The sequence below is a fragment of the Cetorhinus maximus genome, chromosome 14 (assembly GCF_964194155.1).
Source record: "Cetorhinus maximus chromosome 14, sCetMax3.hap1.1, whole genome shotgun sequence".
In the NCBI taxonomy this organism is placed as follows: domain Eukaryota; kingdom Metazoa; phylum Chordata; class Chondrichthyes; order Lamniformes; family Cetorhinidae; genus Cetorhinus; species Cetorhinus maximus.
In genome coordinates, this window is record NC_135892.1 from 27,641,179 (window position 1) to 27,657,294 (window position 16,116).

The 16,116-nt window shown below is 44.7% G+C and overlaps 1 protein-coding gene across 2 annotated transcripts in view; it reads right to left on the reverse strand.

The window, feature by feature from the left end:
- Positions 1 to 16,116, reverse strand: part of LOC144689551 (parkin coregulated gene protein homolog) — a 523,903-nt gene that overhangs the window by 349,187 nt on the left and 158,600 nt on the right. Inside the window, exon 2 of one of the 2 annotated variants that reach the window (XM_078556724.1) lies at positions 9,871 to 10,005. The exons of the other annotated variant lie outside the window; for it this stretch is intronic. Within the exon in view, the coding sequence (XP_078412850.1) occupies positions 9,871 to 10,005 (135 nt within the window). The remainder of the gene's footprint in view (positions 1 to 9,870; positions 10,006 to 16,116) is intronic. 2 annotated transcript variants of the gene reach the window in all.

Genomic DNA, 16,116 nt, shown 5'->3' on the forward strand with positions numbered 1-16,116 from the left:
GGAGGTAGGCTGCTGATTTCCATGCCCCATGGCCTGTGATGACAGTGATAGCTGTGCTCTGGCTGTTCAAGGCCTAGAGGGCCCCAACAATCTGATGATTTCCTGCATCAGTGCAGAAGCCTCCTTCGTGGCTGCTGTTGCTGGAGGCTTGTGGGTCGTTGTTAGAGGAGCTGGGGATCTCCTGTCCACCCTTGGATTAACTTGAGAAGAACACACAGATATGATGGGCTGCAGCTCCTCCGACCTCTTGGTATGTGATGGCAACTTCCCTGATTTTCATAGATAGAGGTGCAGCTGGAGGGGTGTCTGTCCACCTCTCGTGGCCGCTGCTGCAGTGAGCTCATGGCCACTGCAATCGTCTGCAGATTTGCACTCACACCCGGCATTTGCTGAATGCTCTGCTGGATCTAGCTCTCCATGATGGCCTCCAACATTTCCATGGGGAAAGCCATGCACTCACATGCCTGAGCAATGACAGAACTCATGGCCTGGTTGGACTTCTTCATCGTCTGCTCAATGCCTCAAGCAGCTCCACCAGAATCTCTCCTCTTTGTCACTGCAATGCCAGCAGGTTGAGTATGGATGACATCAGAGGCCTGCCATCAACCTGAAGCTCAGTATGGGTCTGTACTCCAATAGTCCTCCAACTGTCAGGCCCCTCGGCTGTCACCTACACCTGCATTTCAGTGAGGTGGACACCAGACTGTGACCCTGAACCAATTCGCAAGTGCATATCGACCAAGGTGATCATATCTGCACTGGTGCATGGTGCAGGGGATAGATATGACACTGCGTTCTCTTAAGTGTGGGCACTCTCTTCCTCAGACAAGATCTGAAGAGCTTGAGTAGTGGCTTCTCCACGCCCCTCCAGGACGTTTGCACCTGTGTGAGACAGCAAAATAAAAGCTGCTCTGCTCTTTAAACACCTACTCCCATCCATGTGAGCACCACGCTTCTGTTCCACCCAGGGATTTAGTCAAGCTGTAGCCCTCCTCACTCTCAATGCTTACTCTGACCTCTGCACTGGAGATGGAATGGGCACCCTGCTTTCCAGCCAACTTCAGTGATCCCATCTCAGCGGGGTTCAGGGTTAGAATATCTGGCACTTCTTCTCCCATCTTTGCCCTTTCGTGGTTGTCGTGGTCACCTTTCTCCTGCAGGCTGAAGGGGTGAGTGACTCTCCACAGCATGATGAGGTGGACCCATCTTTGCTGGTCCTCCCTTGGGCCCATGATGGGCCCTGGCATTTGTCTCTCTCAAATGCCCATGGCTTGGGACTTGGAGGATGTTGGCATCAAGATGCAGATGCCTGTCACCCACATGCAGTCATTCCTCCTGAGGCAAATGCTGCATCCATGTGCGGCTGGGCTTACAATCCCTTTCAAATTAATTACCCTTCACTCTTAGCCCATCCTGCAAACACATTGCACATGTCATTCACTCAAATCCCCCCATGTGGTGTGAAGCTGGTCATTCTCCCTATCCTTGCACTGGACACAGTCTCTATGCTGCACATCACAGCTGTTTACCTCCACTGTTATCTCCATCCAGACTTCCTTGGTTAGGCAGGAGCTTTCCTTCCCTCCGTCAGCTAGGAACGTCATTCTGCCATTCCAGGACTGACTGGAGGATGGCACACAGGGAGGCATCACTGAACCATGGGGATATCCTCTATGAGTGCTACGGCATTCCTTGTCTTTAACGTTCTGGGTCTTGTTTCTCAAAATGCTCACTGTGGTTCTGAGGATGCAGGAGGCTAGTTTTGAATTTGGAGAGTTCAGACTCACACTCAGATTTGCCCTTCTCAAGGCTGAGGTGTGCGGCTGTGAAATTCTCCTTTCTTTCACTATAGTGCTGTCAGAGAAGCAGTGAAAGGGTGTTTCAGGCAGGCAGGGCTGGCTGCCACTTAAAAATGGCACCAACGCCTGCACAGCCATCAGCTGCTGCTGGGAATGCCAGCCTGACTCCCATCCCCATCACATGATTGGACAGGCTCCACATATTTGGCTCGTTAACTGGCCACCTGCCATGTAATCACGTTCAGTCGGCTGCTTCCACACTGGGGGCCAATGCTGCTCGCTTCTGGGTTCAGTGGTGGGACAATGTCATCATGATTAAATTTCGCCTGATATGTTAGGTCAGTAACCTCTCATCAGACCTTTCATCAGGTCACTGACCTGAGACAGTGGCCGGAATCTTGTTGAGGCGTCGGGGATCACCAGCTGGCTAGGGAACTGGCAAGAGACCTGCACTACATCATTTCTGGAAGGTCCCCCAAACCACAAGCCAATCAGGCAGTGGCAAGGATGGAATCAAGGTCCTGTGGGCAGAAATCTTTCCCACTGAGAGCTGCTGGGCAACCAGAGGCCGATAGCTCTTGTGCTCAGCAGTGCCACTGGGGTGGCCACGGCTGCTGCTGGAAGGAAAGGCACCACAAGAACACAAGGGGCAGAATTTTTTGCTTGGCGTGCGGACGCGTGCCTGACCTTCTCGAGCGTGAAATAGCGCGTGATGGGCTAAGGGTGAAGGGTAATTAAGTTGAAAGGGATCGTAAGCACGCCCACCGACAATTAAGAGAGCAATTAAACCCATTAATAGCGCAATTAACCAAGATTTTTCATTGCCTGTCCAATGTTACAGTTGGTGGGCGGGTGAGTTGGCCAGGTGGCCTTTGCATTTTTCAGGAAACCTCATCCACGGGTAGGATGAGGTTTTGGTTATTAAATAAAAAAAATGTATGGACAGAATTTTCATCATGTATCTGTTCAGGTGACTGATTCTGATGCATGGGCATTTTTTTCCGGGTTTTAAATTCTTTATTTATTGCATTTAAATTCTTCAGCTACTTGAGGCAGATCTCTGCCTTCAGGGAGCTTTCATTCCGCGCTCCCCTGTGCCCACGCTGACTTCAGCGCTCGCCCTCCTCCTGCCCCCATCCCGGCAGCCAGCGTGAAATCGCAGTCGGGGGCTGATTGCGGTTGGTAGTCCATTCCCCAGCCACTCCTGGGCCCGCTGAACTAAAAATCCTGCCCAAGAAATAGGAGCAGGAGTAGGCCATATGGCCCATCAAGCCTGCTCTGCCATCCAATATGATCATGACTGATGTTGGGCTTCAACTCCATTTTCTCACCTGCTCCTTAAATATATTCAATGATGGAGCAACCACAACCCTTTGGGGTAGAGAATTCCAAAGATTCACAACTCTTTTAGTGAAGTAATGTCTGTCCTAAATGATTGGCCCCTTATCCTGAGACTGTGCCCCCAACCAGCAGAAACAATCCCTCAGTGTCTACCCTATCATCCTGCCCTTAGGTTTCAATGAGGTCACCCCTCATTCTTCAAAACTCCAGAGAATATAAGCTCAGTCTTATAAGGAGAGGTTGAGCAGTTTAGGTCTATACACGCTAGCGTTTAGAAGGATGAGACGAGATTTAATTGAGGTATATAAGATGCTAAAGGGGATAGACAAAGTAGACATGGAGCGGATGTTTCCCCTTCTGGGGCATTCTAGAATGAGAGGCCATCATTTTAGGCTAAGGGGTGGTAGATTTAAATCAGAGATGAGGAGGAATTACTTTTCTCAAAGGGTCACGAATCCATGGAATTCACTACCTCAGAGTGCAGTGGATGCCGGGACGCTGAATAAATTTAAGGAGGAGATGAACAGATTTTTAATTAGCAATGGGTTGAAAGGTTGTGGGGAGAGGGCGGGAAATTGGAGCTGAGGCCAAAATTTGATCAGCCATGATCGTAATGAATGGCGGAGCAGGCTCGAGGGGCTGAATTGCCTACTCCTGCTCCTAGTTCTTATGTTATGTTCTTATGTTAATTTACTTGAACTTTCATCATAGGATAGCCCCCTCATCCCTCACCCCAGGGGCCAATTTAGAGAACCTTCACTGTACTGCCTCTAATGCAATTATATCCTTCCTTAAATGTGGAGGCCAAAACTGCATGCAGTATTCCAGATGTGGTCTCACCAAAACCCTGCACAACTGTAGCAAGACTTATTTATTCTCGTACTCCAGTCCCCTTGCAATTAAGGCCAACATGCCATTTGCCTTCCTAATTGCCTGTGGTCCTTGTACAAGCACACCCAAGTCTCTTTGAACATCAACACTTACAAGTTTCACACCTTATAAAAAATACTCTGCTTTTCTATTCTTACGACCATAGAAAATAACTTCACACTTCCCTACATTATACTCCATCTGCCATTTTGTTGCCCACTCACTTAACCTGTTTATATATCTTTGCAGCCTCTCAGTGTCCTCCCCACAGCTTACCTTCCCACCTGGTTGAACCATCAGCAAACTTTGATACATTATTTCCTGCTGCTTCATCTAAGTCATTAATATAGGTTGTAAATAAGTGAAGCCACAGCACTGATCCTTGTGGCACTCCGCTATTCACTGCTTGCCAACTTGAAAAAGCCGCGTTAATACCCACTCTCTGCTTTCTATCTGTTAACCAATTTTCCACCTGTGCTAAAATACCACCCACAACTCCATGAATCCTTATATTGCCTATCAAACTTTTGTGTGGCACCTTATTGAATGCCTTTTGGAAATACAGGCATACTACATCTACTGGTTCTCCTTTATCAATCCTACTAGTTACATCCTCAAAAAACTCTAATAAATTTGTCAAACAGAATTTACCCTTAGTAAAACCTTGTTGACTTGTTCTAATCAGACTCTGCTTTATGAAGTAGATTGTTTTGACTTCCTTAATAATAGATTTCAGCATTTTCCCAAAAACTGATGTTAGGCTAACCAGCCTGTCGTTCACTGTTTTCTCTCTCCCACCTTTCTTGAAAAGCAGTGTAACATTTGCCAACTTCCAATCTAATGGGACTGTTCCAGAATCTAAGGAATTTTGGAAAATCATATATTTGCAGCTAACTCTTTTAAAACCCTGGGGTTTAGGCCAACAAACCCTAGGGATTTGTCAGATTTTAGTCCCTCAGGTTTCGCCAATACTTGTTCTCTGCTGATTTTAATTTTCTCACTCTTTAAGACAGACACAAAATATTTGTTCAATGCCCCTGCTATTTCCTCAATTCCCATGACGATTTCTGCTATCTCTGCTTCTAAGGGTCCAACATTTACTTTCCCTCTTTATATACAAAGAAAAACTCTTACAATCTGTTTTTATATTCCTGACTAGGTTACTCTCATTGTTTATTTTTTCCCTTTTTATCAACTTCTTGGTGGCCTTCTGCTGGTTTGTAAAACACTCCCAATCCTCAGGCTTGCTACTGTTTTTGCAACATTGTAAGCCTCTTCTTTTAATCCTATAATATCCTTATTTCCTGAGTGAGCCACAGATGGGCCTTTCTCATTGAGTTTTTGTTTTTCAAAGGAATATATTTTTGTCGAAGATTTTGAATTGTTTCTTTAAACGTTTCCCACTGTTCATTTACCTCTACAACTTTTAGTCAATTGACCCAATTAACCTTAGCCAGTTCTCCCCTCATACCTATATAATTGGCTTTGTTTAAGGTTCTTATTTGTGATTGGAATGTGTCACTTGCAAACTTAACATGGAATTCAATGGTATTATGAATACTATTTCCCAGAGGATCTTTTACTATGACATTACTAATTAACACTGTCTCATTACATGATATTAGATCAAGGATAGCTTTATCCCTAGTTGGTTCCACAATGTATTGTTCCAAGAAACTGTCACAAAACACCCTACAAACTCATCTTCTAGACTACTCTTATTAATTTGACTGTCCGAGTCTATATGAAGATTAAAGTCCCCCCTGATTATTACATTGCCATTGTTACAAGCCCCAGGAGGAAAAAACAGTGAAAGCTGGGAAATAAGAGTACTGGTCCGAACTGTTTTTTCCTTCTGGGGCTCCAATAATTTCTTGTTTAATACTCTCACTGCCCAAGAGTATAACTATTGTTGGGGCCTATAAATTACTCCCACCAGTGTTTTCTGACTCTTGCTATGTCTAATTTTCATCCATACCGATTCTACTTCAGGATCTTGAGGCCAGGACCTTTCTCATTATTATCCTTTTGTCATCTTTTACTATCAGGGCCACCCCTCCTCCTTTGCCATTCTGTCTGTCTGTCTTTCTGAAATATTGTGTATTCCCACCTTTGATCATCTTGTAATCATGTCTCTGTAATGGTGATTAGATCTAGATCATTTATCTCTATTTGCCACTAGTTTATCTATCTTATTGCAGATGCTTCATGCATTCATATGAAGAACCCTTAATTTCAATTTTTTACTTTTATTCCCTGCAATGGCCTTATTCGTTGATGTACAAATTTTGTTAAACTCTCTGTCCCTTCCTGACTCACTCTGCTTGTTTTTACCTGCATTGCTATCCTGTTCTGATGTCTTTGGATTTCTAAATCTTCCTTCACACAAGTCCCAGGCCACAGGTGAGAAATGTGGAGAGGAGGTTTTGCAGGATGAGGGTTGTGGCAAGAGGGGTTGGCAGCAAGGGCAGGGGTATGGTTCTAAGCAGGCACCCGCCTTCCTGATGCCTAGTCCTTTGATCAGGCACTGAGTACCTTCCATCAAGGGAACCACCCCCAGGAGGAGACAGGCTGGCCACGTGGTTTTAGCTGTTGTGGATGCCACATGGTGACAGGCTTGTCTGCAGCCAGGTTAATACCAGCAGGTGAGGGATGAGGCCCTTAAGTGGTCATTAATTGGCTACTTAAGGTCCTCAATTGATGGTGGGGCAGGAAGGTTGACCATAGGCATTCCCACTCAGAACATGATTCTGGCAGAGGCGGGAAGGCGGTGGAGTTCTGGTATGCCACCATCCACCTAATTACATGCCCTTCCCACCTCTAAGCTTGCCAACAGTGACAGCAGAAGATTCTACCCATTAACTCCATAACTTCATAGTTGCTGCCAGGCTTGCTGAATATTTCCAGCATTTTCTTTGATTTCCAGCATCCACAATATTTTGCTTTTGAAATTCAGGGTGAGCAGTTAGGAAGCACCACCTTTAAAATCAATAAATCATTTTAAACATGAAAAAAAATTCTGTTCAGCCAACAACTTTGTTTCTCTACTACAGGAAATCAGATTTGTTACATAAAATTCAAAATGTAAACATTGGTTCCATTTCCCTATGCAATAGAAGTTTTGATGTTCCAAAAGCTTCGAAATATATTCTCAACCAGCAGCATGTGCTTTCTGAAAAAGCTAATTTCACGGGGCTCACTACATCCTTCATTGTTAGCTGAAGAGGTTCAATGAAGTAACAGTCAAAGCTTCCGGGTTGCATTTGTGGCCGAAACTCCCAGGTTTTTTAATGATTGAAACATCCCATTTTTGGAAGGGTGTGTATTTCTTGTAACTGCCTCTTTCGTTGTGCATTTCATAGAAAGAAATAGGACTAGTGGGATGACATCATCCTGCAGAACTCTTGCCAAAGCTGCCTCCCTTCCCCACAGTGCTGTGTATGCCTGAATAAAGCAGGAGTACTGCATGTCAGGACCTGATCTGGCAGAATTAGAGCTTGCTATAATTTCAAAGGCCTGTTTCCCTATGGCAATCAATCACAGATTGATCAATTGCCACTGAGAAAGAGACAAATTTGAAATTTGTCTTGGCAATTTTTTTGAAGTTGTTCAGCCAACATGGTTGGTAGACTTACACTGCAAGATCCTGCCACAGTAATATTCCTCTGATTAGCTGAGGCAGAGTCCATAATTGAGCAAGAAATGGCACAGGCTCCCATCCAAATTATGCTAATACTCCTGGATTTGAAACACGCTGGATGGAGGTTGTGCTTTGCTCCGATCTGCTCCCAAAGGCTATCACAGGATCATCTAATCCTATATATATTGTATACTAGCCCAATCTGCTGCAACTAAAAGTATTAGGTATAATAAGGCAACCAAACTCAGATACCACTGAGGGGAAAATCAACAATTGGAGAAGAGCTTAGGGGAATGATGCAGAGCAAATCTTTACCTTTTGTGATGATTTATTTCATTTATGTTTATTATTCTCAGAGCTTCAAGGCAACCAGGAAAGAAAATGATCCCTGTGAGTTTTTAAGCATATTTAAGTAGAATCTGCTGGTGACACTAAACAGTGTTGCAGAATTTTGGGTGCAAAATGGAAACAACTTAGTTTATTAGTTTATTCTTAATTTTTTTGCAATTGTCTGATCCTTGCTGTAAAACCCATACCCCATACCCTTATCATAAGGGACAATAGGGAGTAAAGAGTCTGACCCTAATACTGCTATGTATTTATCTATGTAAATACAAAGGGAACATTTGTATTTATTTATTTACCTGCAATGTGTACCGAAACTATTACTTATTTATTTTTCAGATACCAATTAAAAATCCTGAAGGAAATGTCATAAAATGTTCTTTCCAAATCTTTCAGTAGAAAGGTGCACCCCTCCCATAACTCAGCAACTGCTCCATTCCCCAATCCCTGGCCCTGCAATATAACTAGAAAGTAAAACCATTTCTCAACATGTTTGGACAAGTGAAGAAGAGGCAAGGTACGAGCAGAAAATCACAAACCATTAACTTTGCATTTTCCTGTATGTCTAAATATGAGTGTTTTACATGAGAGGGAAATAATGACAGTCCTTCGTTAACAGAAATCCAATTTTCATCGTTCCACCATTGATGGCCATGCCTTCAGCAGCCTAGACCTTAAGTTTGGGAATTTCCTTCCTAAGCCTTTCCACACAGCTACCTCTTTCTTCTCCTTTAAGTCACCACTTGAAGCCTAACTCTTTGACCAAGCTTTTGGTGACCTATCCTAATATTTCTTTATGTGCCTTGGTGTCCAATTTTATTTCATAATGCTCCTATGAAATGCAACTAATTGACACAGCAAATAGTTAATTGATTCCCATTCCATCTTCAAACCACTTAGCACTAACATTTTCTATAGACCTCCACTGTCAAATAACAAAATCATCAAAATAAGTCACTTCAAATGTTGCTTCGATATGTTACATTACACGTTCTAACAGTTATGTTGATACTTTTGAACTCTGTATGGAATGAAGAAGAAACAATACTACTTTGTTAACAAATACTCCCAAAAAGTACTGAAGAATACTATGCAATTGAAAATACTGCCAAAATAAATTTATCATTTAGTTGAAACTGAGATCGTGCAATAAAAATTAATGTATTCCATTTTGTAAGTAATCTGTGTATTTCAACCTGGCGATTCACAGTAAGGTACACTTTTAACTGCCCTGCAATTTTCACACATGAACCATCCTGCTATTTTATGCAATGCATACTAGTATCAGTGCGTTCATTAAATAATGCATTTGGTTTGAAGATAATTAACCTTTTGTCAGATAAATGTGAAACATAGGGCCATTTGTAGTTGTATATGAGTGCATAGCTAAAATGTGTTGCAGCTATTGAAAGTGGTAGTGGAATAAGGATTGACCTTCATTTATATTCTACTCCGCATCACATAGGGCATACAATGTTGACCTATCCATTTAAGTAATTAAACCTTCCATTTGGAAACATCCTGCAAGAAGAGGCGACGCTTGGGAGATAAATGCCTGCTTGCTTGATGCATTTAGCTAGTTCCATCACTTGATAGACTGTTTTAAATAGCCTGGGTTGCCAGGTCCTCATAAAAATGGAGATGGATTGGCCAGGAGAGAATACTCTCAAAGGAAAGCTGACTCTCTCATCTCTTTTGCTGGATATAATTTAATTGTTAGCAAGAGTGGGCAGCTGACTCAGGAGACATGTCTTTTTCCTTGCCCCTATTTACTGAGAAATGACTCCATCTGATTAATTTGTAAATTTACCTTATTTGGCAATAGGAAATGTTACTTTTAGTGGTGTAGTGCTTGTCACGACTACTCTAACTCACCTTCCAGGCTATTCGATTTCCATGTGAACCATGTTCCAGGGCAATAGGGAAATCACCTCGTTTATAGCACTTGCGAAAAGCTGTAGGTCCACTGGGTCTCTCTCGAAAAGATCCTGCAGATGAAGGACCAACCACCTTGAAAAAGCAATTAAAAAAATTGTACCTTTACAATCTTTGCAATCATCCTGAGGCCACAATTGTATAAATCTGATAACAATGTTGAAGATGCAAATACAGGCTAGGATTCGCCAATAAAATTTTATAGGGATAATAAGAACTAAAGAAGTGAAATAAAAACCAGCTTAAATATTTCGCACAGTAAAGGACAATGTTCTGCTTGGCCCTTCCGACCATTCCTTTTGCCTATTACCATTCTTCTTCCTTAAAAAGAACCTACTCCCAAGATGGCTATTATGTTTTTTCAAAATTAAGAGATCATGGGGGTAATTTTGACTTTGGACAATAGTGTGAAATGAGCGATATTGGATCAGCTTCCTGTTGTACATCTCTGAATTTGCAAACCAGTTGAGATCCATAACAGATGGCTGATTCTACACTACTGCCAAAAATCAAAGCTTTCCCCTCCACCCTCCTCAGCCAGAGAATTAAGTTCCAGGATGCAGCTGAAAGAAAATTGCAAATTTTAAATGTAAGATTCATCTCTGGCTGGTTAGGATTGATAATAATTTGTCTTATATACAAGCTGCCACTCCGTCTAATATAACATATGTTTCTATGACAGGTGGCAACCAAACAGCTGGAACCAAAGAGAAGGAGCCAAATTTTCATCATAGATGCAGGGATAGGGAGCCAGGAGTTTATCATTTATCGTGATCCCACCTCTGGCAGTGGCAGTTGATCGAATTTTCATCTGGGGGAGGTGGGACAGATTCAAGATGGGCCTGTGGCCTACCATGTCAGCATGGAGGTGGAAAGGGAAGCGAAAATGGGCCAATTTTGGCCTGGGCCGATTACAGGCTGGCCTCTACTGCCGTCTTTGTGCCGCAGTAGGTTAATGACTTGTAGTGACACTGAAAAATATCCTTAGAAGTGCTATAGTTGGCCCAGCATAAAGAAAATCTCAGTAAACATCCAACCCATTGCAGGCTCCCCTGAGTTCTCACTCTGCTGCCTCAGCCACACTCAGCACTGAAGGCCAGCTGGCCCAACCTGGCTCTGCTCTCCCCTGCATGTGGCTGTACTCTGTCATGTGCAGTTCGAGCAAGTCCCAGCACAGTGCTGTGATTGAGCACAGCAGCTCAGCTTAGGGGCTGCTCCCACAGTCAGCTATCAACTCTACTGCCCCTCACAGTGCTCCCTATCCCTGAACCTCAACAGGGGAGAGAAACCACTGAGCAATACCCTTGCTACTCCTACCCTCTCACCATTTCAAAGCAATGTGTCACTCAAGGAGTTCTGGCCCCCTAGAATATGGCTACACAGTAACAACCCATGTTACACATCAATGGAGAGGCCACCGAGCCTACACATGGTGAACCCATCACTAGTATTCAACCAACAACTCACCAGCCCTTTGCTATCATGTATTCATACCTAGCTACTGATGCATACCACAAAAGGAAAATACACATACTGACTCATGTACATAATCTACTCCAGAACGCTGCAGTAATCCAACAGCCAGGAGAGTTGAACTCATCAGTACCTGGATTCTGCGACCAGTACCTCAATCTGCTCATGCAGGTGGTCAAATATGGGAAGGGTATCCTGTACTCAGTGGGCTGCAAGCTGTCCCTGACCCTCACCAAGAGGGCAAGGGTACAAATTGCAGAGGTGTTGAGTGCCTTGGGGAGCACCATCAAACATGGGTACAGTGCAGTGGGATGTTTCATGACTGCCTGCTTTCTGGAAGGTGAGCAAGACCTCCAGCTATTCAGTGTTTCCCCTTGGCTCGCAGCTGCAACATGCACAGCAGTGGAGGTACACAAGGTGCATGCTGCCCGTCAAACTTGCAGGATTGTGTACACTGGACACTGACACAGTGCCCAGTGATTGTGGGCATCGGCTGCTGATGAATAAATTATATTACAAACCATGCGCAGGAGCTGACCTTCTCCATGCAACAGCCCACCTTATATCGCCCTCCTTTTTGTCCTTGCAGGAGAAACAAGTGCACAAATCCTGCGAAATGTTGTGGACAGGGGTGCGATACTGCTGCTGAGGGTAGCACGAGCTATGGAGGAGAGGGCTATGGGCATTGCCAGGGTCCCCTCGCAAGATTGTGTTGGTGATGGCGAGTTCCCCCATTCCAAGTACACATGGCCGTGAAAAAGGCTCACCTGCGCATGATGTGGTGGTGGGTGTTTTGGTGGTGGTGTTTCGGGAATGGTCTTGTTGGCAATGGGCGGCGGATGAGAGAAGTCGGGTGGGTGGCACTGGCTAGGTGCTGCACCTAGTCTGACAGTGTGACAAGAAATGGGTGGTGTGGAAAGCCCCATCACTGCAGAACTTTCCTGGTCTCCTGCCTACTTCTCATGAGCTTCACTTGGTTTTCCAATAGGTCCAGGCGGTGTGCACCCACCTCCATGAGCAAAGAAATCCCTTGAGCATCAAGAAGAAGAAGTGATATCCAAGGATTAAACATCACATCAAACTAGTGTACCAGGCATCAGTGCAGATATGTGCATTTTGGTTGGTTCATGCACGGTGGTAGTCATTGACGCTGCGTAAGCAGCACTGCACTACTGTGCAGGAGGAGGTGTCTAATGCAAATGCATCTGTGGACAATCCTTCTGGTAGGAGGGTGGACAATCACAGTGATGCTCCACAAGGCAGTGTGGAAGGGCCTCAGGAGTTCAGTTGGGGTTCAGTTGCTGGAGCAGCAGCAGCAGCAGATGTTTGACCATCTATTTAAATTCCCTGAGGCTGTGCAATCTCATGCATTGTGAATGGAGGAGCCCATGGAGTAGATGAACTCGACCATATCTTGGGCTTTGAGCACATGAGCTCCTCCATGAGTGGTCAACGTCATGGACAGCCACAAGCGGCAGTACCTGGAGTGCATGCAAGAGCAGCACGATGTCCTGTACACAGTTCACGGCACTCTCGATAGCCTGGACCAGTCAGTTCAGAGCCTAAGCGCTGATGTTTGTGGAGTATACGCTTATGAATGTGTCCCAACGGTGGCTGGAGGGGATGCTAGCTGCACCTCAGCAGCTAACTCGGCCTAACCAGCAGGAAAGCAGACCAAGGGCTGAGGATGAGGGTTCCATGTATCTCTGGTGCCCCTGTAGAGATGCAGGCAGCACAGTTGCTGGAGGGGCCCCAATCGGTCCCTGCACAACAAGGCTGACTGCCACAGTTCTCATGGTTGCTAAGCTAAGGATGTGAATAGGTTGTCTCCACCTCCTCCACGGCAACAAGGGGTGCAAGTCATAGAAGTGTCTGCATTTGCAGAACACCTCGTCACCTTGATCACTGAGTGGGTCGCTGTGGTGTGTTATGAATGTATATTGTACATAGTTAGTCCCACTCATTATGTAATTAAAGTCACTGTTGTTTGCAATGGGTAGCACGCTCTTGATAGCTCTATGTAAAACATTATTGATATTGTGAACAGATATCATCAGGTTCTCAGTGGAAACTGCAGATAGTAGTCCATTTCTACCTAATGGTAGGATTGTGAAGGATATTAGCATGGTTGACCTCTGAAGGCTCATGCTTGGTGCATTGCCAGGCATGTGTTCAGCCACTGAGGGTCCCTCAATTGAACTGCTGCTGGATCAGTAGATCCCTCACAAAATGGCGTCCTGTTTCTGAGCACCCGAGCCTGGTCACCACCATGTCTCTCTGGTCCACCCTGTGCATCTGAGGACTCTTCCTCTGAGTCCCCTGGCCCTTCTCTCTCGTCCCGTTCCTCCTTCTCTTCCAATGATATGGGGCCTTCCTTGTGCTCTGCTTCCTCATGTGTCACTCCTTTTTGTTGTTCCATGTTGTGCAGCATGCGGCATACTACGACCATGCGGGACATCCTAGCAGGTGTGTATTATAATGCTCCACCAGAGCAATCAAGACAGCAAAAAATCTAGTCTAACAGGTCATTGACACTCCCTTTGCACCACCAAACCTTTTGTCATTAATCTCTCTTGTTTTCTATGCTATCACAGATGTTCCCTTTTTCCCATCCTCCCCCTTTTCACTTGCTTAAAATCTATTACATCCCTAATTTTTCTCAGTTCTGATAAAAGGCCATGCATGTGAAACTGCTTCTCTCTCCACAGATGTTGCCTGGCCTGCTGAGTATGTCCAGCATTTTCTGTTTTTACTTTAGATCAGTATGGATGCTGTTCATGATGTTTTACTTGATTTTCAGCTGAGGATCAAGATGACCAGAAGCAGCAGCAGCACCAGCAGGAGCACCAGCAGCAGAAGCACCACCAGCAGTATTAGCAGGCACAGGAGGAACAGCCCCAGTAAGAGAACCACCGGCAGCTGCACATGCAGGAGCCGGAGTAACCTACTCTTCGTGGACCTGCCACTTCATAGAAGAGAGGGGATCAAGGACCTGCCAGAGACATTTGCAGGATCTCACAGTCAGTAACCCACAAAAACCTAAGATAGCTGATGATGGCTTGTTTACCAGGGTGGGCAATTATGTCAACTTTGCCACTGATCATGCCAGTGATGCTTTAGCTGGCTACCCACAGATGCAGGGTACCATCAACTGCCCATGTGGCAATTCAAGTAACCCCAGATCACCCAGGCATATTCATCAATTGCAAGGGTTTTTACTGCATCAATATGCAGGTGGTGTGCAACCCCAGAAAGATGCTTATGCAGTCAGTTGTATGTAAGATTCCCAGCTGTTGCCACGATGCTTCTGTTCCGTGGCAATTGATCCTCCCTAATCTCTTTGCACCTTAAAGCAGGCTTAATGGCTGGTTGCTTAGAGACAAGGGATACCCATTTAAAATGTAGCTGATGATACTCACAATGAAACCAACTAATGAGGCTCAGGAGTGATACAATGAAAGACATATGACAATCAGATATGTCACTGAACAAGCCATCAGCATGTTGAGGATGAACTTCATGTCCTGGACAGATCAATAGGTGCTTTTCTGCATGCATCAGCTAGTCTCCAGAATGGCCATGGTGTGCTACGTGCTGTACAACATTGTACACAGAACAGTGCTTCTACAGATGATTCCAAGAGGAGAAAGAACATGTGCAGTCAGTCCCCCAGTAGCGGCATTTATTGCTGCTGGAATGTCAATAATATTATTGTGAGGTTTATATAAGTTCCACCAGTCTACCTATCTGTTAGTCACACAAAAATGTAATTTCCACCTTTCCATTCCCCACCATATGCAGTTCTGCAAACAACCAAGCATCTCTTTCAAACGAAATGCTGGAAACACTCATCAGGTCTGGCAACACCTGTGGAGAGAGAAACTGAGTTAACATTTCGAGTCCTTTTACAGACTTGAAACGTTAACTCTGTTTCCCTTTCCACAAGTGCTGCCAGACCTGCTGAGTGGTCCCAGCATTTCCTGTTTTTATTTCAGATTTCCATCATCTCCAGTATTTTGCTTTTATCTCTTTCACAGGCTCCCAATGCTGACATCAATTCTTGTCATAGCATTCATCACAAGTGAAAAGGCCTAGTGGCAACCAAATTGGCAACATGGGAAAGCAGTGGAAACAAATAATATTTATTTGGCTCCAAAAAACCCCAGAAGTTTACCAATCTAATATTGTGCAGCACACCAATGTGCCTACCCTACAAGTCTTTACTGTTCCTGTTCCTAGCACTTTTACATGGTGCAACTCCTGTGACTTCAGCAGTGGTAAAGGCAGTCTGTTCAGAGCCCTGCTCTGACTGCTGAGATGCTCCTGGTTGATGTCCTCGGTGTCTTGAAGCTTGTGAGGACCCCACTAAAGACTGTTCCACCTGCACCTGTGTAGGGGCAGACTTTGCTACCAGACTTGACAAGAGGCACCATATGGGGTATTGACAGAGGGAAGGAGCAACAGGCAAGAAGAGGAAATGCTTTGAGCTGAGTCCTCACTTTCATATCCACTTTCACCATCATCCCTCTCATGGCCCACCCACACTTCCACGATTGCATGAGCTGGAGAATACTTTGCTCAAGATTGGTGGGCTGATGAAGGCTGGGGTTTCATGTGTTGTAAAGTGTTGGGTATAGTTCGGTAAGTCTTATTTAGGCATTTGTAGTCTGAGGAAGTTCAACAGTAAGTATTTATTTACTACTCGAAACTACA